The sequence below is a fragment of the Ochotona curzoniae genome, unplaced genomic scaffold (genome assembly GCF_017591425.1).
Source record: "Ochotona curzoniae isolate NIBS_2020 unplaced genomic scaffold, NIBS_Ocur_1.0 scaffold_1852, whole genome shotgun sequence".
NCBI lineage: Eukaryota > Metazoa > Chordata > Mammalia > Lagomorpha > Ochotonidae > Ochotona > Ochotona curzoniae.
The window spans coordinates 1,981,223-2,004,940 of NW_024467087.1; the positions used below are offsets into that span (position 1 = coordinate 1,981,223).

At 53.4% G+C, this 23,718-nt stretch overlaps 1 protein-coding gene across 1 annotated transcript; it reads right to left on the reverse strand.

The window, feature by feature from the left end:
- Positions 1-8,277: 8,277 nt before the first annotated feature.
- On the reverse strand, positions 8,278-21,724 carry LOC121169443 (melanoma-associated antigen 8-like). Its single transcript, XM_041000041.1, has 5 exons — positions 21,538-21,724; positions 20,060-20,150; positions 17,000-17,426; positions 12,277-12,282; positions 8,278-8,892 (listed from the first exon to the last, which is right to left on the reverse strand). Exons 1-5 carry the CDS (start codon positions 21,722-21,724, stop codon positions 8,278-8,280), a joined length of 1,326 nt encoding a protein of 441 aa, XP_040855975.1.
- Positions 21,725-23,718: the final 1,994 nt, after the last annotated feature.

Genomic DNA, 23,718 nt, shown 5'->3' on the forward strand with positions numbered 1-23,718 from the left:
AAGTCTCCTCCACATGTGACAGGGACCCAAGCACTTGAAGCATGACGTGCTGCCTGCCAGGGAACACGTGACCTGCATCCTCTTGGGATGCCCAAAGTATGGTTCACTCTGGTTTCCAGGGGGCCCACGAGTGCCCTTGGGGGACATACATCGTGTGAGTGCCCTGGCATCACACTCCTGCCTCTGGAAACCCTGGAAGGTTTTCAGGTCAGCTGTCATGGGCCAGAGTTGTGTGCTGCCTGGGATCATGCCCCTGGCCAAGTCGGAAGACATTCACACCTCACCTCAGCGAGCTAGCCTAGTGGCTAAAGTCCTAACCTGACATACACCAGGAGCCCATATGAGTGTCAGTTCGTGTCCCGCCCACTTCCCTTCCCATCCAGCTCCCTGCCTGTGTCCTGGGAAAGCAGTCAAGGACAGCCCAAAGCCTTGGGACCCTGTACCCACGTAGGAGACCCGGAAGAAGCTCCTGGCTCATGGCTCCTGGCTTCGCATTGGCTCGCTCCAGCTGTTGCAGCCACGTGGGGAGTGAACCAGCGGACGAAAGATCTTTTTCTCTGCCTGTCTGCCTTTCCAATAAAAATGAATAAACCTTCAAAGGAGAAGGAAGCCACTTGGTTTTCTATGATAGACCTTAATGCCTAGCAAGGTTTGTGGTAACGACTGGAGTCGAGGGCCCATGATAACAAACCCGGGCTGCAGCTTAGCCAGGTCCTGCGGGCCTTTCACACTCCTTAGCCAGGTCCTGCAGGCCTCATTTTGCTGTAAAGACTCCTTGACCAAATGGGGTGCACCCTCGGAAGCACATTTGCACAGCAGGCTCATTGCTGGCCTTAGGCGAATCTGCCGTCAGTTGGACCTTGGCCTGTGTCTGAGGATATGTGTTTGAAAATAGATGCCAGCGTTCTTAGAACTGACAAGGGTGATGTATTGTGTCTCAAGTGTTGGCATTTTTAAAAATTAATTTATTTTTTTAAATGATTTTACTTAGTTGTTTAGGGTACAAAGGGTCAAGGGCTACAGGAAAGTGGGTAAGATATTGTTTCCACACTAATATCATTTTTCCCTGTATCTGGGGCCAGGGGAGAAACAAAGGGAACAGCCCCGCCCAGCCCTCCACCCATCCCAGGTCCCCGATGTGAGGCATGCTCCGAGGGTCCTGCTCAAGCAGTTTTGATAGTTCAACAGGTCTGAATTGCCACCAATCTTGCAGTTCCAATCGCGATGAAACCTATTTAGAATCCACTGGCTGACATAGTCTGTATTATGTCTCAAGTGTTGTACAAACAACATCCCCGATGCTGGGTTTCCTCCTGGGAGTCTGGATTTTGGGTCCCTGCCATGCAGAGCTGCCTACATGACCCGCCACTAGTGACAGTCCTGGGCCCCTCCGTGCCTGGCAGCTGTCCACACGATGTGGGGGAATTGGGCATATCCTGTGTGCTCCTCCCGGACGTGTGTCTCGTTTCCCCGGCCTTCCCCGCATGTGTCTCTCCCCTTGGCTGAGGCTGCACAGTGTCCCTCTGCTGCAGTAAGCCCACCATGAGTGTGGCTGCACTGTGAGTGTGGTGAGTTCTCCTGGGAACTAGCAGCAGTGATTCGGTGCTTTGCAGGTCTCTTACTCCGTCTCGGTGAGGCTGACACACCTGTCGAGGCCATCCGTCTTCCACTGCACGTTGTTGCGTATCAGGATGCTGCTGAGACGGATCCCGATGGGTGAGCTCTGCGAGAGCTTCCTGAGTCCGGGAGACTGCTCTGGGGCAGCCACCTCAACCCTCACCTCTTCCCGTTGAGACGGGTCATGCCAGCCCCCTCCCTGGCCATTTTCTGAAGGAGTCTGTGCTGTCTCTACAGCTCTTCTCTGAACCTCTCACTGTCCTCACATCCACAGTTTGTTTTTCTCAAAAAAGCAAACGGTGGAGGCCTGGGGAAGGAAACTCGAGGTTGGAGTAAGATGAGCATGGGGTGCGCTTGCTGCAGCGTTGTGCCCTCCCCTGTCTTCCTGCTATCTGAGACGACGAGTTCAAACTAACACGTGAGGTGTGGGCAGAAAGTTCTATGATGAAGAGCCAAGAGACAGGAGGGGGCTCACTACAGGCTACAGGCTACAGGGCATGGGGAAAGAAGCTTTTGATCCTCGTCGCCGTGCCCCCAGGCCAGCTCCAGCCCTTACTCTAACCGTGCTTGTAGCAGCAGCCACAGCTACATGGGCGTCTCAAATTCCCAGGGAGGGGAATTTACTCTCTGACAAGAACGCTGGTCCAAAAAGTGCCAGGGCACTGGGAGGGGGGCATGCAAAGAAAGCACCTGTGCAGGTCACGGCCAGGGACCCACGCAAACAGAAAGACTTGCTTGTACGACTGTGGAACACTTGCTGCCACGACGTTAGCACGGCCCCTGCAATGCAGCCTGGGAAGGACTGTGCATCTCAGACCTGGTGGAAGAAGTCTACGGAAACGCAGGACAGCAGGGGAGAGCAAACAGAGGGGCATTTCAGCTCTGGCTCCTGTAGCTCCTGCAAACAGTAATCACCGCCTGACTCGCAGGCAGATAGAAAGAAAATCCCATATTGAAGGCCTGTACTCCTCAAGTCCTCCTGCTCAATATACAGTCTCTGGCCGGTAAGTACAATACGATATGTACCTACAATGGGGTGCTGTGCAGCCTCAAAAGGGGAGGAAATTGTGACACGTGCTGCAACAATTACCAGTGATTAGAACGTTTTGCTAGTATACTCAATCAACCACAAACAGACTGCACAATTCTACTTAAAAAATGAAATGCTTGGGTTGTCGAACGCATAGATGGAAAATAGAGTGATAGAGCTAATTACCTGGGCATTGGGGGAGGAGAGAAGGAAAGGTTGCTGTTGGATTTAGTGGAGGTTTTTAACATTATTTTCTATGATACAGTGTTACAGGCAGAAGGGTTCATCTCTCCCTCTTCCTCTCTCCCCATCTCTCCCTCACAGCATTTGTCCTTGTGTTTTCAGGATAACATAGTCCCCCAGTACACGAGCTTCACTTTCTGATATTTGCATGTCATGGAAATGGTAAGTAGAGGAGAAAGTAGAAAATCTGCTATTGTAACATAAAGGTATATCTATTAGTTTCACTGAGAGTCCTACTTTTATTCATGAGTGGAGAACACACACTATGTGGTGCCATCCTTCCCCAATCTCCCTTGTACTGTACTCTGTGGACCTGCCGTGTTATGTGAGAGAGAGCATAAGTGCCTAGTGAAGTAAGCCAGTGCCGGAGCAACCTAGTGTTTTGGTTTTTGCAGAGGGAAAGAGCTCCTGATATGAATGGTGGCTATAATTGCGTACAAGTGTGAATGTCCTTAATACCACGAAGCTGCCCTCTTCCTCTCCAAAAAACAAAGCATGCAGAAGATGGAATATTCAAGAAGCAAGGGGCAGTTAGAAAAGTTCTCACTGTGGAGCTTGGCGTTGGTGTCACAGCGTATTATGCCAACGATTGTGATGCTGACATCCCATTGTGGGAGTGCCTGGCTCAAGTCCCAGCTGTTCTGCTTCTACTGAGGCTCCTGCTGGAGTACCTGGGGAAAGGAGCCAAAGATGGCCCAAGGATTTGGACCCCTGCCACCCACAGGAGAGACCAGGATGCAGTTCTCAGCTCCAGACTTCAGCCCCAAATGCTCTATGTAATTGGGAAGTGAGCCAGAGGGTGGAAGACTTGTCTGTGTGTTGCTCTCACACATACACGCACACACACACGTCACTCTCTTTCACATACTTATTCATGTGAAAGGAGAGACAGACAGACAGGGAGGCATCTTCCATCCTCTGCTTTACTCCCCAATTATCACACCAGCGTGGTCTGGGTCAGGCAGAACCCAGAACCCAGGAATTCCATCCTGGTCTCCCACACAGGTGCTAGGGCCCCTGGTACTCGGGCCATTTCCTGTTGCCTTTGCAGGCACAGTAGCAGGGACCTGGAAGGGAAGTCAATGATTAGAATGCTGACACTCCCATATGGAATGGTAGCTTTGCGAGCAGCAGATTAACCTGCTGCAGCACAACACTGTCCCCTAACACACACACACACACACACACACACACACACACACACACACACACACACTGCAGCACAACACTATCCCCCCAACACACACACTGCAGCACAACACTATCCCCACAATACACACACACTCTGTATCGATACACTATCCCCCCAACACACACACACTGCAGCACAACACTATCCCCACAATACACACACACTCTGTATCGATACACTATCCCCCCAACACACACACACTGCAGCACAACACTATCCCCACAATACACACACACACACTCTGTATCGATACACTATCCCCCCAACACACACACACTGCAGCACAACACTATCCCCACAATACACACACACTCTGTATCGATACACTATCCCCCCAACACACACACACACACACACACACACTTTTTGCTTTTTTGTCTCATTTTCACGTCTGGAGAGACCAGGCAGCTAGAGGTTTTTGGGAGTTGAATATTCTACTTCTGTCAGATGAGTCCGTGTCTGCTGTACACCCAGCAGGGATCCCACGAGGTCATGTTCACAATGTCCTTCACGTCCCAGCTGGCGGGGACAGAAGTGGAGGAGGCCTGGTAGGTAGATGCGAGGGCAGGGCTCCTTCCTGGATATTAGTGTGTGTGCCAGAGGGCCATAGCTGCAAGCCCCGCATCTAAAGCCCTTCTGTAGCTTTACCCCCGCTCTCCTACAGCCCAGTGTCCTGCTGGGCCCTGGTCTGTACTGCAGAGGAAAAGATGAGCAGACCCAGCTGGGAGAGGCTGAGAGCGCTGCATCCAGAATGAGTCTCTCCATGGCTTCCCCACGGTTCTCAGCCGCGCAACCTGAGGCATTCAGTAACTGGTTGAGAGCTGCCCCCTCTCCGGTGCCTGAGGGCCACAGCTCGGGTCAGTACGGGGACAAGGCTATGGAAGCACAGGCGGTTTGGTTTAAATTCTGCTCCCGCGGCTTTAAGGAGATTCCAGCACTTCACTTCCCTGCACCTCGGTTTCCTCATCTGCATGTCAGGCATAAAAGAACACCAGTGCAGAGCTTTGGGGTGACTTGAGACCAGTGTCAGCTGCATGTAAGATGTGTGACCTGAATCCACACATGTGTGGTGTTGTGACACACGTTTGCACTAATGGTCGCAGGATTTCTTTCCCCTCCCGAAACCTGATCTCATGGAAGTTTCCTCTCAGTTCGAAACACTGCAAACCTGGTGGAACGGGCTCACACTCCACTGCCAACCATGCAGCACAGAGTGGGAGAGGGAGCTGCATGGGATCAAAATAACAAAGGAGACAGAGACACAGAAGGTTACACAAGTGGGCAGGCACGGGGAAGCCTCCTTTGGCTTGACAGGAGGACCAAGCCTGCAAGCCCTGCACCAGCTTTGTATTGCACCACGTAGGGCATCAAGTTACAGAAACTGATGGGACACAAACATGAATGGCCATGCCCTTTGTGCACGTGAAACAGCTAACACTCCATCAGAAAGCAAGAGTGTGAGCCCAGGAGCAAGTCAGTACGATTGTCTCCAGGATTTCCGTGCAGCATCCAGCTCTGTGCCATTTCCAATGCTAGCTCTGTGAGATTTGCACACGTGGAAGGTTGGGGGTGACCTCAACATTGTGAGGAATGTCTCCTATCAGAAGAAGCAGTCATGAACACTACTCCTCCCCTGAGTCTCTGTAACCTGAGGCATGCCTGGTCTTGCCTGGGCACCTGTGTCAATGCCATCGGTCACACCAAAAGCAAGTACTTCACCGTCATTCTGAGGTAGTGCAAGTGGGGTTTGAGACCTTTTCTCCTCGAATTGGAGCTGCAAGAAACGGTTTTTCATGTTGGGGTGTGTCCCAGTGACCAAGCCCCGAAGATGGCTGCCTCCACCATCATTATGAGTGGGGTGAGAGTCCGACCCTGAAAATGACCTCTGACCACTGGGTAGGTATTCACTACTCAGAAGCTCATGTAAATGCCACTGCGAAAATTGTCTTTTCCTCATCATCTGTAACTACCCTCACTACTATCCTCAGAGCCACTTGATTGTGGACACAGCACGCACACCCTCTCGTTGCCAAAGCTAAAGGACGTTGGCAGCTCCCAGGGAGGCACGACCAGGTGTCTGAGATGGTAGTTCAGACTGAGCTCTGGCCGTGTTAGGGTGAGGCTCTCAGAAAGGACAGAGCGTGAGCCTTGGGAGATGAGGGACTCGTGCCGGCAGCAGGCCTGCTCTGCTCTGCGTCACAGGGAGGGCGTGCGACCGACCCTGCAGCCTCCACAGGGGCCAGGCAGCAGAGGAGGACTCGGCAGCAGGCCAGGGTCCAGGGTTGGATGGAGGCATTTGGAAACATAATGGAACAGGCTCTGCACTACTGGAAGGTGCAGTAGTCCCACAGAACTAGCACTCTGCCAACCTCCAAAGTGCGTTTGACTCTCACAGTCACCTTCTAGTGGTCCACTTGGGCATGCTGCCCCATCGCCCAACCCCAGGAGACTGTTTCCTTTCTTCGTCAGAGATATGCTGGGCCATGCTGACAGTACACATGGAAAGTCAGAGTCGGCCATGGCCTGAGGTTCGTGAAGCCCAGACAATTCAAGAACCAGGGCTCCTCTCAGCTCGCTCACGCCCTAGCCACGAGTCCTGAGCTCTTCCCAGGCCCTGCGTGGTGGGTCACATCTGTTCTGGGTGGTCACTCCAAGGAGGGTTTCCCTGTGCCTAAAGCACCGGTCACAGTGCCTGGGGAATACAGGCACACTTGCATGACGGGCAGGTGGCTGTTCCTGTGTTATCCTGGAGCCCCAGGCCTGGCCCCTCTGAGATGCTGCTGTTGCTCTCCTGTTCTCCAGGAGGTCGCAGAGAAAACTCTGCCGAACGTGCATGGACCCTCAGCCAAACAAAGAATCCTCCTAGAGGACACCTGCAGTTTCCGCACGTGGAGGAGCACGGTGGGACTCAAGCAGCGAGATGTGGAGTCCAGGACCAGCTCCATCCCACCCTCCCAACTGCTCTCCCACCAACATCACTATTTCATGGGATGATTACCACAATGTGGTTCTGCCTAACATTGGCCAATGATACTGAAGATGAGCTACCCGCCATGTCTAATAGTTAGCACCTGCCTTTGCAGCCTGGCACAGTAGCACTGCCACCGTCCTCTGACCTCACTCTCCGGGAGATCCGCCCTTATCTCTCAGGAGTGCCCTGCACCTGAGGGCCGTTGGTCATTTGATTCTGGCTCTGTGTTCCACTGCACCGGGACAAGCGTCCAAGACACATTCTGCAAGACGCACGCTGCAGACGGATGCTCCTCTGCCGTAGCTGACACGCGGAAACACCTGCACGGAGAAGTATTCGACTCACGGCTTTTCTCAAGTCAAACCCACACTGCCTGAGCCTCTGACCTCCTGCCCCACCCAGCTGCACCGTAGTGAGCTTCCGCAGAAGGGGTGTGGTTGCACAGACCCCACAAAGGGTCCACTCCGCACCCTCACGCTCCCCTGGTGGCCCACCTGCTCAGCCTTCCTTCCCTGGCTCTGTGGGTCTCCCAACATCTCAGCGTCTTCCTCCTACCATGGCCGGCGCTGGACTGTACCCTTGTCTGGGAGGGTGTGTGTGGCTGTCCCACAGCTCCACTCCCGGTACAAGGCCTTCTGCAGAGAACTTGTCCAATGCATGTCTCAACTTCAGAACGTTTTCAATACGCGTCTCTAGCCTACTTTATTTGTTTACATGTTATCAGTTGTCTAAGATAACACTTTCTAATTTTGGAGGCAGAAGAAAGGGGAAAAGGGAAATCAGGAGCCAACGACTTCTTCATCTATTTTATTAACTGCATCGCTGTTAACTTGTTCACATTGTCCAAAGAAAGAGCTCTTGCACTGCTGTCATTTGCTCCTCCGACTTCAACATAAGATACACTCCCCAGTTTGTGGCTAACACAACAAAATTCTTCCCACTCAAAGTGCACAGCAGCAATAGATGTGTGACAACTGGGACTCCCCAACCCCCGTGATGTGATGAACATATTTACACCCTGATCGTCGGGAGCCATGTGTTTCAAAATACAAAGATCCGCTTGTTGTACATCAATGAAACAAAACAAGAGAACACAAACGCTACCCAGTGCCTGCACTCCAACCCACCCTGCCTTGTAGCACTCTGACCGCTGACCAGAGTCCTGAAGGAAGAATGGACCCAGACTTCCAAAGGGTGGGAAAAGTGGCTGGCAGTGCGCCTGGCTCAGGCTGCATCTCCCAGTTGGGCCCTCTGGTTCTCCTCTCTCAAAGCCTCTAGATACAGAGATGCATAGGATTCGGGCTCCACAGAATAGTACCTGGCCAGGTACTGCAGGACTCTCATCTTGGTGGTTTCAGCACGGGTCCTGGGACCCCACAGGAACTCATAGCGAGCAGGCTCACTGCAGGGCACCTGTCGGTACTCAATGTACCTTTCCCGCACCCACTCTTCAGTGAGGAGCCGCCGGGGCTCCCCGTAGATGTAGTGCTCCCTACCATCATATATTTCTAACACACTCAGTGCTTCCCACAGCTCCTCCTCAGAGACACGGTTGCCGTTCGAGAAGATCAGGCCCAGGACCATGATCAGGAAGCTAGTCTTGGGCATGCTCCTGTCATGATCCTGCATCCCATTGTAGGTGAGGCCCAGGGCGGTTTCGAGCACATAGCACTGACGAACGGGGTCGACTTGCTTTACGTGTATGCCCAGGGCCACCTGGATGCACTCAGACACCTTCCTGAACATGAAAGGGAAGTATGCTTCGTACTCTTTGGTCACATGGGACAGCATCTCTGCCTTGGTGATCGGCTCCTTCAACCGATATTTAAGGAGGAGGAGCTGCAGCAACTCAGCCATCTTTAGCTCTAGTGCGTTATGCTGGGCCCTAAGCTCTGCTACACCCAGACAGGCCCCTGCGCCACCCCGGGACTCACTCCCTGCAGTGGCAACTCTGCCAGTGCCAGAGGAGGTGCTTGGACGGCTCGGAGCGTGAATCGGGGGCCCAGCAGCAGACACCTCCCTTTGGGTAGGCAAGGCCGGGGTAGAGGAGGCGGCGGCAGTGGACTCCTGTTCCTGAGACACAGGAAGCCTCACCCACGCCCTGCCAGGTGCCCCTCCTCCAGCCTGCAGTTCTCCCTCCAGCCTGCAGAGCCGACTCTTCTGATGGTGAGGCATCATGGCTATCTTGGGGACAGCTGGCAGACAGGTGAGTGACAGCCGGGCGATGCGACCACAAGCCTGGGGAAGAGAGGGAGGGTGTGATGGCTAAGCTGGATGCCACAGCCTCCCTCGAGGGGAGAGATGAAGGCCCACTTGCATGCCTTCTCTTTGGGTGGCGGGCAATGAGCGCCACACGGGGCTGCTGGGCCGCTGCTGGGACTGTGCCCTGAGCAGAGGAAGGAGGAAGGGAACCACTTGGCTTCCCAAGGGAGCAGCCATGCACACGTGGAGGCCAAGTTTCCCTTATGGACGGCCGGCGGGGAGGGGTGCGACTGCACGCTGTGGGGTCACCTGTGTCCACTTTCAAGGGACACTCACCTTGACTCCTGGCACTGCCTGGCCCTCTTTCTTCTCCGTGACCTGAACACACAGACTCAGACTGAGACCGTCACCACAAATGTGAGCTCCTGCAAAAGAAATTGTGGGACATTCAAGCTACACAGACTGCAAGCAGCCCCACTGGAAGCCCGGGTCTGACCAGAGGATGGGCCAGACACTGCGAGGTCCCCACTGTGCTGGGGTGGACCCATCTGTCCCCTCTCTGCTTGCTCAGGATCCTCACTCCCGACATGGTCTGGACTCCACCCCCTCTGCTGGCCTGGGCAATGTGTCTCCTCTTCCAGAGGACACAAAAGGCCCTGCGAGCCTCACATCCGGCCATCCCTGCCCATGGGCCACAGCAGCACGTGGCCATATCCACAGGCCCAAGCATCCTGGAGGGACCCTCCTGCTCAGTCCCCACCACGCCAAATGGCAGAGCCTGAATCCCCGGGTCTGTTTCCTGAAGCCGCTTGCTTAAACCAGAGCCCTGTCCCCGTGAGCTGCCCCAAGTGCAAGAGCTGCAAGGCAATGCACTCCTTCCCTCTGTCTTCCCAGGGCTGAGATAAGGGGCAGGGTGAACCTAGAACATTCTGTGTTCCAGGGAGCAGTTCCCCTCTGGCATCTCCTTGACACCCAGCAAACCCACACCCTCTCTCTTCTGACCTACGCCTAAGTCCCACCTAGCAAGGCCTGAGAATACCCATGAGCAAGTATGCGGAGTCTCAGCCTGCCTGGAGATTCCTGCGGGCCCCGTTCTCTCTTCCGGGCTGCCTGTACCCTGAACACTTGTTGTTGACCCTGGCACTGGCACACGAGAGAGCATGGGATCTGTGTGTCAGGTCACCAGTTGGTTTCCCTGTGTGCGCCAGATATCCCCCACTCAGAACAAGTTCCTCACTTCCCTGGTTGCACCCATGGGGGTTGAGGTGGTGCCTACGTTGTCACCATGTGTGTGGGGTCCCCAGGGATGCCAACAGAATGCCATCTCTTGGCCTGCAGGTTCCTTAAGTTCCCCCGGGGCCTTATTTCATCTGGAAGACTCCTGGCAGCGCGTGCCCCTCCTCATCCCACTGCAGCTCTCCCTTTTGACCAAGACCTCCACTGCCTTAGGACTCAGCACCTGCTTACTCCCGGGAGAAGCCAGTATGCCACGTAGGGCTACTCTTGAGTCAGTCCCCTAGGGGTAGACAAGACATTCAGACTCAGTGAGGCTCCCCACTTCCTTGGCTGTGGGCATCTTCAGACCTCACCAATATCCGCCAGTGCGCACCTTGGGTCCTGGTAGATCCGGGCACTCCTGCCTCTGCTGGTCCACTCTGCTTTTCTGGGCCACAGCACCTGCCTCCTGGTGCAGATCAAAGACCTGGGAGACCCAGGTGAGTGTGCACCACACCTGGTCAGCCTGCATGAGGTTTCCAAAGAGAAATGAGATTTCATGGGGCCCTGCCCCGCCCTGCCCTGCCCTGCCCTGCCCTGCCCGGGGTTCCTCAAGGTATGCATACATGGTCCTGAGAGACCCAAGGCCCTTTCGCTTCTCTAAGTGCAGACACGTCTTGCAGACCAAGAATACCGTCTCCCTGAGATCCCAAAAGAGGCTGCTTTGGGCAATGTCTCCCCACACTCCAGTCACTTCCTGCAAAGGCCCTCGTAGATCAGGTGCACACATGTGGATGAGAGAAATCCACCAATGTCCCCTTGGCGGTACTGGAAGTTACCCTCTGCTGACCTGAGGGCAGCAACTGCCTTCAGGAGGCCACCTCTCTGAAAACTTGAAACACTATAGTCGCATGGCCTGGTGTCTGTGGGACTGCGAGCAGGGGCAGAGTTGCACCCTGCATTCTAGAACGAGAATGATGGGTCCCTCTGTGTCTGCCCTGGACCCAGGCCTGACGGCAGGGCCAGCTGATGTGGCGCCCTGTTTCTGGAGCCTTCCTTCCCCCTTGTCTGAGAGGAAGGCCCTCCCGTCTCTCTGCCCCGCGGGGGGACTGTGTGTGGTTCCCAGCACCAAGAACAGGGGCAGAATTTCGCCTTCCTTGTAGATCAGAAAGGCCGCGGCCCTCAGTCCACCACGGGGCCTGTTTCTGGCTCCTTCCCTCCCCCTTGTCTGAGAGGACGGCCCTCCCTTCTCTCAGGGCCCCACGGAGGGACCACACAGCTCGGCCCCACGTGAGGGACTGTGTGGGGTTCCCAGCACCGAGAGCAGGGGCAGAATTGCCCCTTCCTTCTAGAACAGGAAGGCCGCGGCCCTCAGTCCACCGTGGGCCCTGTTTCTGGCTCCTTCCCTCCCCCTTGTCTGAGAGGAAGGCCCTCCCGTCTCTCTGCCCCGCGGAGGGACCACACAGCTCGGCCCACGTGAAGCTCCTCCCAGGGCTGACCGCAGGGCACGGTGGCCTCGGGCCCCAGTCTTGGGGTCACGGGGACCCCCTCACTGTGGTGTCTCTCAGGGCCTGTCCCGAACCTCCGGGCACCCTGGTCCTTCCTCCCCGTTTCCTTCCAGGGAGAGCCATGCAGAGTCGCAACATGTACCATGGAGACTCCGGGCCCAGCGCCCCACGCCGGCCCTGCGGGGCACGGCCAGGAGAAGAGCAGTAGACCTGGGTTCTCCGGGGCCCCAGTGAGGGCCTGGGGCTTCCTGGGTTCCCTCCCACCGTGTCTCCGTCGCCTCCTCAGAGCCAACGCTACACGTACCTCAGCCAGTCATCTTGGACCAGGCGGCGGAAGTCGGGGGAGCACTCCCCATCCGGGTCACTGGGGGCGTCAATAACCCGTATGGGGGCGTTGCATTTCTCGGGGCCCCGGGGCTTCATGAGGCGCCTCCCCTTGCTGCCTGGTGCAGGCCGGAGCTCATGTGCTCTGCCGATGTGGGTCGCCTCCCGTCTGACCAAGGCTCTGACCCTAGGCTCCTCCGACGTGCCACTGGCCAGAGGGCAGTGGTGCGGCTCCCCGTGCCGCGTGGGGTCCTTCAGGGCCTGGCCCAATGTGGGTGGGGTACACCATCTGTCCTCGGGTGTTGGGGAGGGAGAGGGCCGGTCCCCTGCAGGCTTCTGGCTTAATTGATCCTGCAAGCCTGATGTCCCTGCCACCCGGAGTCCCTCTTCCAGGGCAAGTGTAGCGCCAACAGTCTGCACGTGGCAGGCCAAGTGCTCCGTGGCACGTGCAGGACTCCTGAGTGTGACCCTTGGATGGAGGGCGTGCCCCCCCCCCATGCCTTCAGCAGCCAAACGCATCACGTACTTGAAAGGCTCCTGGAATATTTGCTTTAAAATATATGCTATTTGCGTGTTTTAATATAAAGAGCATAGAGGGCGTGTGTCTCCACGATCTACTTCTAAGAACCACTGGGCCTGGCTCGATGGCTTAATCGGCTCATCCTCCCTTGCAAGCGCCGGCCTCCCATATGTGTGCCGGTTTTTATCCCGGCAGCTCCACTCCCCAACTAGTTCCCGGCTTGTGGCCTGCAAAAGCTTAGGAGGATGCCCAAAGTCTTGGGGCCCTGCACCCACTGAGAGACCCAGAGGAATCTCCTGACTCCTGGATCCCATGGGCTCGGTTCTAGCCATTGCGTCCATTTGGGGAGTGAACCAGAAAGGAAGATCTTTCTTTCTCTCGTTCTCTACCTTTCCAATACAAATAAATCAATCTCTCTCTCTCTCTTTTTTTTTTATATAAGGAAGTATTTCTGTGCTTTCTTCCCTCCTTCCTTAATTTCTGTTAATAATTGGGATACCATACTTCCAGTTGATTTTATAATCATACGCTTAAGAGTCCACTGAATATTATATCCATTTAGTTGTGAAAAACATGAACCACATTCGGAGTTTGCAACCAAAGTGCCTGGACAACGCACATTATGAGACAAATGTGCGTATGTTCCAGAGTTGTTTTTAATTAAATTAAACTAATCTTTCATTTTGAATTTTTTGTTTTTATTTGTTGGACAGAGTGGGGGACAGACATGCAGCTTTCATTCATCAGAAATAGATTTTATTCTAAAAATGAAAGCATCATCTATTTTACATAAAGTCTAAATACAAAAATTTGTAATCCTCTTCGAACAAGTCGGTCTGTACACTTATTGGAAAAAAAAAAAAAAAACTGAATTTGGTCAGACCAAAGGGTACAGAAACGCCTGGGAATACACGTCAGGAATTCATCTCTGAGATGGTCACACTATTAATTTCCTGGTAATCATTCAATATCCAATCTATGCGAGCCAGTCATTGCAGCCAGGGCATTGGTCACTCTTCCACTTGCAACAACCTACAAGGAAGTGGTCTGTGAAACCATTTCGCGAGTGAAGGGCCTGGGGATGCTAGGCTTGTCCTGGTAGTTTTGCAGGAGAGTGCGGCTAGTAGGAGCTCCCACGTAGCCTACACCACTCCTACTCCCTCCTGCCTGAGGCACTCCTGTGTCTGCTAATGCATGTCTCTGTTCCAGTTGCTACAGTGTCTCTCAGATAACCAAAGGAACCTAATATCCATGGCACAGCTGAAAGAGGAGGTGACCTGACAATGAAACTCGGTCCCAGGGCTCTCTAACACAAGGCCCTCCAGCCTGGGTCCCAGGGTTCCTTGCATGTGGACCCTCCCCAGGAACTGGCAATTCCATCTGGTCTGTACAACTGTGTTCTTCCCCTTGGCACCCTCTTTGTGCATGCCTTTGCCATCACTGGATCCTGGCTTGCTCCTGGCTCATCAGTGGTCCCATGGAGCAGCTGCCTGGGATCCCCACCTGTCTCCCAGACCTAGGACCCTCCTAATCATGGCAGGAGTGCCCTGGTTCCCCCACAGCTCACCTTGGAGCTTCTGTAATGGGCAAGCCACTTCCAAGAAAAGGTTTGCTTTGGACAATTACTTACGTGTCTGCTCCTCCTCTCGAAGTGCCTAAATGCTCTGTCCTTTCCACATAGGTACTGAGTGGAATGTCCTGCAGCGTATGGTCTATCAGCACTCTGGTTTTAACTTACAATGCTTTCCTTTGACATGTTTGTTATAGAGGTGAGGAGATTGGAGACCCTTGTGGGTCTCTGGGCAAGATGGGAAGGGATGGGGTAGGAGTTGGGCATGAGGCAGAACCCCCAACTCTCCTGTGACAGGGTGGAGGAGATGTTGCACAGCTCCCTGCTTCTGGACCACTCAGTGCCAGGGGGAAAAGATGGTACCGTGGTTTTGTCCCAGGGGCCCTGATGGGGGAAGGAAGTCCTGAGGCCGTTGCTTGAGGAGCCTGCACTGTTCTGATAGAGTACGAGCTTCTTTGCACCAGGTGTGAGATGCCACTTCCCATACTTGCTAGCTGCCTATGACTGTTTCAGCATGTCCATAGCCTCAGATGCTTGGCGGAGAATTTGGCCTGTAGCATTGCTCAGCCTGCTCTGCCTTCCATCTTCCGGAGAGGCACTCAAGGTCCTCTGTTGAAACAGAGAGACTGGCTGACCCACCTTCCATGAGCAGCCCAGCTTCCTTCCAGAGAGTCAGCAACAGGGGCACCTCTGCCCCCACAACATGTACCCCAAGGCCAGACCAGACATCCTTGTGGTGTTCCCTCAGCTAGGGGATCAGGTGGAGTGGACCCATTGGGCCCACTCCTAACAGCCACGACAGGGTTGGTCCCCAGATCTGGTTCTTGCATGCACCAGCAGGCGCTTCAACCCAGCTCAGCTCTGCCCATCGCCAGACCCAGCCCTGCCTGCACCAGTGGGTGCTAAAACCTGGCCAGGACCACCCCCAGACCTAACTCTCAGGCACACCAGCAGGTGCCACAGCCTGTGCCAGCTGGGCCCCAATCCAGCCACTGATTTGTACCAGTGAGTGCCGTAGTCTTGCTGAGAAGACGCTTGTGGATCCCTTCCGGGCCTGCCCAAGTCCCAGTCTTTCCTGTGCCTGCAGGTGTTGTGGCCAGGTGACAGTGATTCCCCAAGAATCCCAACCCGCAGCCTGAGACCTAGCTCTTTCTTATACTTGCTGGGGGTGCTATAGCCTCATAGGAGCAAGCACTGAAGCCCCTTGCAACCATCCTCACAGCCCAGGCTCTCACACTCAGCCGTGGGTGCTGAGGCCCAGCCCAGGGCAGCCCAGCCCAAAACCAGCCCTGGCTTTTACGTGTGCCAACAGGTGCTGGGGCCTCATCCAGCCCAGCTTACTCACAACTCATGCCAGTGACACTACCCTGCACTGCCCTGCCGGGAGTCCCACCAGCTCACCCCAACTTCTTACACTCCCCGCCTTTCTTTTGTTTGTTTGTTTCCAAATATGAGAACATCTCTCCATCTTCCTCTTCCCAGGATGGTTACTGCCGCTGGACTCCACGTTTCTCTGGTAGGTGAGTGTGCCTGTCTCAGCATCTACCGTCCTAGCACAGGGCTTTCCAAAGTACAGATGCTCAGTGGATGCACACTGATTCAGTGAGGCTGTGAGTTAGCTAACTTGTTTATTAAGCCTTAATTATTTTTACACTTCCATATAAAGCATTCTACAGAGCAAAGCAGTGAGTGAGTGACCATGGAACTGCACATACACACATGCAGACACTGCTTAGACCTCAGGGTGACAGAAACACATTGTATGTATCAAATGGGGTGGGGAGAAAAGTAACTTCCAAGTAAGCTACACAGAAAGGTCACAAAAGCCACAGCCTGTGTTTGTGTTTCTAAAGCCCCTCTGTCCCTCTGCTAGTCAGAACTCTCACTGCCATCTTCCCGTGGAGAGCAACGACCAGGATGCCTTTCACAGGGCGCAGCACAAGCTGCTGGCTCTGTCCCTACCCTGCCCCCCTCACTCCCAGTGGCCCTGCCTGCATCTGCTGCCTCAATGCCCACTTCCTCATCTCTCACACCCCCTTCATTTAACCTTGGGCAGAATCTGGGGTCATTCCTATTGAACCTGGCCAAATACTGCAGGACTCTCATCTCGCTAGTTTCAGCGTGAGCCCTTGGACCCCACAGGAATTCATAGCGAGCAGGCTCACTATGGGGCACCTGCCGGTATTCCAGGTACCCATCCTGAACCCAGTCTTTGGTGAGGAGCTTCCTGGGCTCCCCAAAAATGCAGTTGTTTCTCCCAATAAGCAACCCCATCATGCTCAGAGCTTCCCAGAGGTGCAGCTCAGGGACATGCCCACCCCCAATGATCACCAAGCCCAGGACGATGATCAGAAGGCCGGTCTTGGGCACGCTCTGGTCACCCCCCTGCACATCATGGCAGGTGAGGCCCAGTGCAGGGACCAGCACATACACATTGTCAGTGGTGTCTGCTTGCTTCATCTCAATGCCAAAGATCAGATGGATGCAATCAAAGGCTTTGCAGAAGATCTCGGGGAAGTGGTCTTCGTAATACACGGTGACACAACTCAGCATTTCTTCCACAAAGATCGGCTCCTGCCTGCGATACTTGAGGAACAGCAGCGCTACCAAGTCAGCCATCTTCTCCTCCAGTGCCCCTTGGAACAAGGACTCTGGGTCTTGCAGGCACTGCCAGGGGCTTGGGCCAGCCTCGTCTTGGCTGCTGGAGCTCTCCTCAGACTGGGTAAGTGCAGGTGAGCTGGTAGCAGGGGAAGAGGCTCTGTGGGGACTCCCGGGAGGACTCCCAGGAGGACTCCCGGATCCAGCAGCAACCTCCTTCTCGTGGGCTGCTGCTACCGGAGCAGAGGAAGAGGAGGAACCAGCAGCAAGGGCCTCCCCTTCTCCAAGCACGAGAAACCCAGCAGCTTCTTCTTGGGCCTGATGGTCTCCCTCAACCTTGGCAGGGACACTCTTCTGACCGAAAGGCATCATGATGACTTTCTTGGGGACAGCTGGCACAAGGGTAGGCAGCAGCTGGGGATGGGAGCCCTCAGGCCTGGGGAAGAGACAGGTGGTGTGAGTGACACCTGCTGAGAATTGCACCCTTGAGGCCGTGACAAAGGCCCCCAACCAGGCTTCCTCTCAGGGTAGGGAAAGAGGCCCTCAGGGGCCTCTCTGCTGCGGTTCGTCCCCCTGAGATGTGCAAGAGGTGCTCCCGTGAGAGACAAGGCTTCCCAGGAGCAGCCAGCGGCCAGCCAGCAGTGTGCTAGGCCACAATGATGGCAACAGTGTTGGTCGGGCCAGCTGCCCTGTGGTCCTCCCACTTTGGGATGGGTGGGGCCCTGAGCCCACTTTCACGGGCTACACCTTACCTTGGTTCCTGCCACTGCCTGTGCCAATGTGTTCTGTGGGCCGAGGGCACCGCTCAGGAAAAGCCCTCCACCAGCTCCTTGCCGCAGCTCCTGCATGGGAAGTGAGAGGATCCTAGGGCATCAGACCGCTGGCACAGCTCTAGTTCGTGAAGCTCACTGCAGGCTGTCCCACAGGCTCTGAGCATCCCCCTCTGCTCGTGTGTGGGCTCCCCTCCTGTGCTCACTCACACCCCTCACCGTTGATGTACTTAGTCTTGCACATATGGAAAGGGAAGGGCGCGTGTGTATCCCATATACACGGTGTTTAGAACAAAATGGTAGTTCCCGCCCTGCCTCTCCTCTTTCCTTCCCGCCCTCATTCCTACCTACACCATGGCTCATTTAGCTTTTAATGTTTACAGTAACGTGCTTTCAACATCATTATAACTGTGACTTACATGAAGAATTCAACAAGTTGTAGGAAGAAAAGCTACCGGGCCCGGTGTGGGAGCCTAGCAGCTAAAGTCCTCGCCTTGAACATGCCAGGATCTCATATGGGTGCCAGTTCTAATCCCAGCAGCCCCACTTCCCATACAGCTCCCTGCTTGTGGTCTGGGAAAGCAGTAGGGGACGGCCCAAAGCTTTGGGACCTGTCACCCGTGTGGGGAACCCGGAAGAAGCACCTGGCTCCTGGCTTCAGCTCAGCGCAGTTCCGGCCATTTGGGGAATGAATCAATGGACCGAAGGTCTTCCTCTCTGTCTCTCCTCCTCTCTGTATATTTGACTCCCCAATAAAAACAAAAATAAATCTTTTTTTAAAAAAGGAAGAAAAACTACTCTTTCTAGTGCAACAGACAAGGGCTGTGCAAACAGTCAAACCTAAAAATGCCAATTGCATTCACACCCATTTCATTCTTCGTAATCTCTAAATTAGTTATCACAAATCTTGGAAAACCCTTTTACGCTTTTGGGAGGAGCTGATTTCACTGAGCACGTAACGATCTCCTATTGCATCCATGCTGCTGGGAAACACCTGGTAGCAATCCTGTCCGGGCTGGGCAGAATTCCATGCTGTGTCTACGCCACGGCTTCTCTATCAAGCTGACCAGTCCTTTACATGAAAAATGCCATCTCCCTGACCCGTCCCAGACTGCCAAGCCCCGCTAGAAGCGCATTCTTGTGGCAGCATACTCCTGACACGGTCTTTTCAGACCTGAGAACCAGGCTATCAAAGCCGTGGGTCCTTCCTGCTGGCCTGCGGGTACTTGGAGCTCTCAGCAATGGCATACCCCTGGCGTCCTAGCGGCCACTAAGACATCTCGCCCTGCCCATCAAGTGTGGCTTCCTGAGCACAAGACCCAGACACACTGAAATACCCCTCCCATCCTCTTCCAGACTCTTCTCACTAGACCCTGGCAGAGCTGGTCTAGTGAGAAGACCCCTCTTTGGAGGATTACGAGACTTGGTTTTAAGCTCTATGATAGGCACAGGTGCAAGAGAAAGAAACAGACAAAGAGAGAGAGAGAGAATCTCGCTTCCACTGCCCCGCCAAACCCTGCAACACACACAGACACACAGACCATGGCTCAGTAGAGCCCAGGAGCCAGCATGGGTCTCCCCCGTGCTGCCGGAGGCCCCAGTCCTCAGGCTGTGCTCAGCTGCCTTCTCAGGCACACTGACGGGGCACTGGATCCCAAGAGGAGCCCGAGGACTCACATGCTGGCTTGGCCAGCAGCGCCTTAGCTCAGGGCCCTCGCTCCAAGGCAGCCACCACCGGCTGGCTCCCCTCACCTCTCCTGGGGCCCAGGGGTCCGGGGTGGGACAGCCACACGTGGAGGCCCCCGTGGGGCAGACAAGCAGGGGCTGGAGGCCGGCACTGCGGGCCCTGCTGCGGGGCACAGGCGGGACCCTCAGGGCCTCCCACCACCTCCTCCCTCGGGCGAGGTCTGGCCACCCCCACCCTCGGCCGAGTTCACCGAGTTCACCGCGTGCCCTCGAGGCTCGGACTCCCCGGGGCCCCGGATGTAGAAAGGGCGTGGGCCAAGGTGATCAAGCCGTGGCAGGCAAGAGACTGGAGAGAATTGGGCCCTTTGGGGACCCTCCACGTGGGACGGGGCGGGGATGCCTTTGGGCGCCGCTCAGTTTCTCACCAGAGCCCCGACCACAGAGCGCGGGCGGCCGAGCCTCTGCCCAAGAGAAGGGCAGCTCCCTGAGGGAACGCCGCCCGCGAAAGCGGAAGTGAGGGGGCGTCCGCTCACGCCAGGCCGGATCTTCTGAGGGCCGTCGCAGTGGGTGCGGAATTCCCCCAGGACTCCCTGTCTGCTTTCGGGGTCCTCACCTGTTGGCAGGCACACCCGCATTCCTGCCGCCTGTAGACTCGGGGCTGACCCCAGCGACCCAGGGTCTGCTCCCAGAATCTCCGGACAGTGCTGGTCGGCATATTCGGCAGAGGCTGAGCACCCTGCCTACATCTTGGTGCCCTCCCTTCCCCTGAGCTCCTCATTTTGGTGCCTGGCAAAGCTTGGATCCCCGACTCGGGCCAGCATGTCCGTTCCCCTCAGAACGAGGCTCTGGAACTCCGGTGTCTGTGGTCGTCCACAGAAAGGAGTGAGCCGACTCCGTGCCGGCTGGGCTGTGGGCGTGCTCAGAGCAGGAAATGGGCCGAAGCTCCTGGGGTGTGATGGGTTCCGCCATTGGGGGTCCCTTCACTGCTTTGTCCCCTCACCCACGTCTTCTATATGCCCCCCACTTCCCCCGCAATGATTGGCCTGTTCGTGTTGCCTGCTAGCGGCTGCCTCTGGGTACCTGTCGGGGTAGGGTAAAGAGAGGGGATAGAGTGAGAAAGACAGAAGTGTCTTGTACCATCTCATTTACTGTGCAAACATATCCAATGGGTGGAAAAGCTCCAGGTCCAATATTGGAAGCTTAATTTTAATTTATGCCTCCTGCGAGGGTCAAGGGTACTTAGATCTTATGACTTCGTCTGTTTCCTGGAGTATATGGTAGAGAAAACGGCATTGGAACAGAAGAAAACATTTTCGGACCAAGGTCTCTGATACAGCAGGATTCTCAAGAGACTAAATGATGCATCCAATATCTACATAACTTTTTTTTTTTTTTTAGTGTTTTCTTTTTACTCTGCGGTCTGTAGTACTGAATCTGGGCTACATTGCAATACAGAAGCATAGAGGTGCTTGCATACAATACATCGTAGCTTACTTGAATGAAATGCACCTGACATTTCATATAAAAGCATGTTTGCTTTAATTTATTTTTTATTTTTTCCCTTTTGCTTCAATTTTAAGAGAAGGAAATTCCAGTGTTCATCCTCTGACTTAGACAGTTTCCATCTTCTGATTCGCTTTCCCAATGTCTCACGTGTGGCAGTCCAGATTTTGGAAACTCATTCCTGTTGTCTCATATGAACAGCAGAAATCCTGTCACTTGAGCCATCACTTCTGACTCCCATGGTATACATTAGGACTGTGTTTCAGTGAGGGCCTTACAACTGTTTTTTTTTTTTTTTTTTTAAGATTTATTTTATTTTATTGGAAAGTCAGATATACAGAGAGGAAGGTCTTCCGTCTCTTGATTCACTCTCTAAGCAGCTGCAATTGCTGGAGTTGCGCCAATCCAAAGCCAGGAGCCAGGAGCCTGGAGTCTCTTCTGGATCCCCCATTTGGGTGCAGGGTCCCAAGGTTTTAGGCCGTCCTCGATGGCACCTCTGCTGGTCTTCGATGGCACCTCTGCTGGTCTTTCAATTCCTTCAGTCTTCTGATCGCAGACTTGACTGTGACGGCAGAAGTGGTGTTGTACATCCAGGCCCCCGCCCCCCCGCCACTGTCTTGATGCAGGAGCCACAGTGCCAGATGCCCACGGCATGCCTCTTCATCTTGGTTTTGCCACAGAAGGAGCAGGTGTACTTGGCATGCTGGCTGATTTCAATCTTCTTCACCATCTTCCAGAGGGAGGCACCATAGCTGGTACCGTATTTACCCGCCATGTTGACGCCATAGAGGTCCGAGCCCAGAGAGGAAGAGCAGCTGTGCGCAGTCGCAGTTTTAGGCAGGCAAGCGGAAGCAGCGCCCCTACAACTATTTTAAACTCGAGGTGTATGAAATAGGATGAGCCAGCACTGAACAGGCACAGGCATGCTAACTGGTTTTCTAAATGCCTGTCTCTGTAAATTCCAATTTCACCTTAGTTTGCTGAAATAATTAGATGGATTTTCTTTCAGAGGGCTTTTCTGCACTCATAAACATGACCAAATGTTTTTTTTTTTCATTATGTTTTAGATACAGCTTTAAAATTAAGAATTATTCTGGGCTTGGCGTGGTAGCCTAGTAGCTAAATTCCTTGCCTTGCATGCGCCAGGATCCCATATGGGTGATGGTTCATGTCCTGGGGGCCCTGCTTCCCAACCAGCTCCCTGCTTGTGGCCTGGGAAAGTAGTCGAGGACGGCCCAGTTCTTTGGCACCCTGCACCTGCGTGGGAGACCCACAGGAGGCTCTGGGCTCCTGGCTTCAGATTTGCTCCTTCATTGCCACTTGGGGAATGACTCAGCAGAGAGAATCTTCCTCTCTGTGTCTCCCTCTCTCTGTATATCTGCCTTTCCGATAAAAAAAAAAAAAAGCAAATCTTTAAAAAAACTAAGAATTATTCCAAGGTTAAAAAACAAAACTTTAATTTCTTGAATACAATCCCATTTAAATATGCTATTAATTTCTTGGATGTATTTGCTCCTCTCCAGATAAACACAGCCCATATGAGCTTCCCATAGGGAGTGGATCTTCATGTGACTTTGTAGTTTTTGTATTTTTTCATTTCTACTACTAACTGTATGCTTGATATTTTTCTTGATTTTCTAGGTTCTATAAGTTTTAAAATCATTTATTTGATATTCTCCCAATGTTTTGTAATAGGCGCTCATTCCTATAAACTGTGCTCTTAATACTCCTCTTGCTGTATTTCATTAGACTGTTGTGTTTTTATTTCATTTGATTTCTTGCATTACCTACTTTTCATTGACCCACATGCAGTTCTGTCTCCATGTACTTGTGTGTATTTTACAGTGTTTTAAAAAAGATTTATTTTATTTTTATTGGAAAGTCAGATATACAGAGAGAAGGAAGACAGAGAGGAAGATCTTCTGTCCGATGGTTCACTCCCCAAGCGGCCACAACGGTTGGAGCTGAGCCAATCCGAAGCAGCAACTGGAAGTCTCTTCAGGGTCTCCCATGTGGGTGCAGGGTCCCAAAGCCTTGGGCCATCCTGGATTGCATTCCCAGGCCACAAGCAGGGAGCTGGATGGGAAGCGGGGCTGCCGGGATTAGAACCGGTGCCCAGATGGGTTCCCAGCGCATTCAAGGCGAGGACTTTAAGCACTACACTATTGCGCTGGGCCCTTTCTCCTTGGTCTGTCTTAACAGTTTTCACATACTTTATTTTATCTGATATAAAATAGCTACTTCTATTCATTTCTGATTCTAATTTCCTATTTGTTCACTTTCAGTGAAATGTGTATCTTTATTATTGAAGTGTGTTTCACATAGGCTGCATATAGCTGCATCTTTTATTAATCCAGTCTGTACCTTTAATTAATAGAATATTTAATCCATGTACATACATGTTTATTATTGGCAGGTAATGACTCAGTTTTACCATTTCCCATAAATATTCCTATTTGTTTTGAAATGTCACATTGTGTTTTCTGTCTTCACATTTCATCATGATGATTAATATCTTAATTTCTCTGTGTAGTGCATCCTTAAGTATCATTTGCAAAATTGCTTGGGTAGTGATGGTCCCATGGGGCATCATTTAAAAGCTATTTGTTGCTTCTGACTTGCACATTTTAGAATATTTTCTTTTTTAAAGATTTATTTTATTTTATTGCAAAGTCAGATATAAAGAGAGGAGGAGAGACAGAGCAGAAGATCTTGCATCTGATGGTTCACTCCCTGTGGCCGCAACAATTGGAGCTGAGCCAATCCGAA

What these genes read in the sequence shown, in the direction of transcription:
- LOC121169443 (XM_041000041.1), bottom strand. Translation starts at nt 21,724, where the DNA reads ATGGCGGGTAAATACGGTACCAGCTATGGTGCCTCCCTCTGGAAGATG. An exon ending in GGGGGGGCGGGGGCCTGGAT is followed by an intron (nt 20,151 to 21,537) that starts GTACAACACCAC and finishes TATGCCGACCAG; the next exon opens with CACTGTCCGGAGATTCTGGG. An exon ending in GCGGGTGTGCCTGCCAACAG is followed by an intron (nt 17,427 to 20,059) that starts GTGAGGACCCCG and finishes TCTCTTCCCCAG; the next exon opens with GCCTGAGGGCTCCCATCCCC.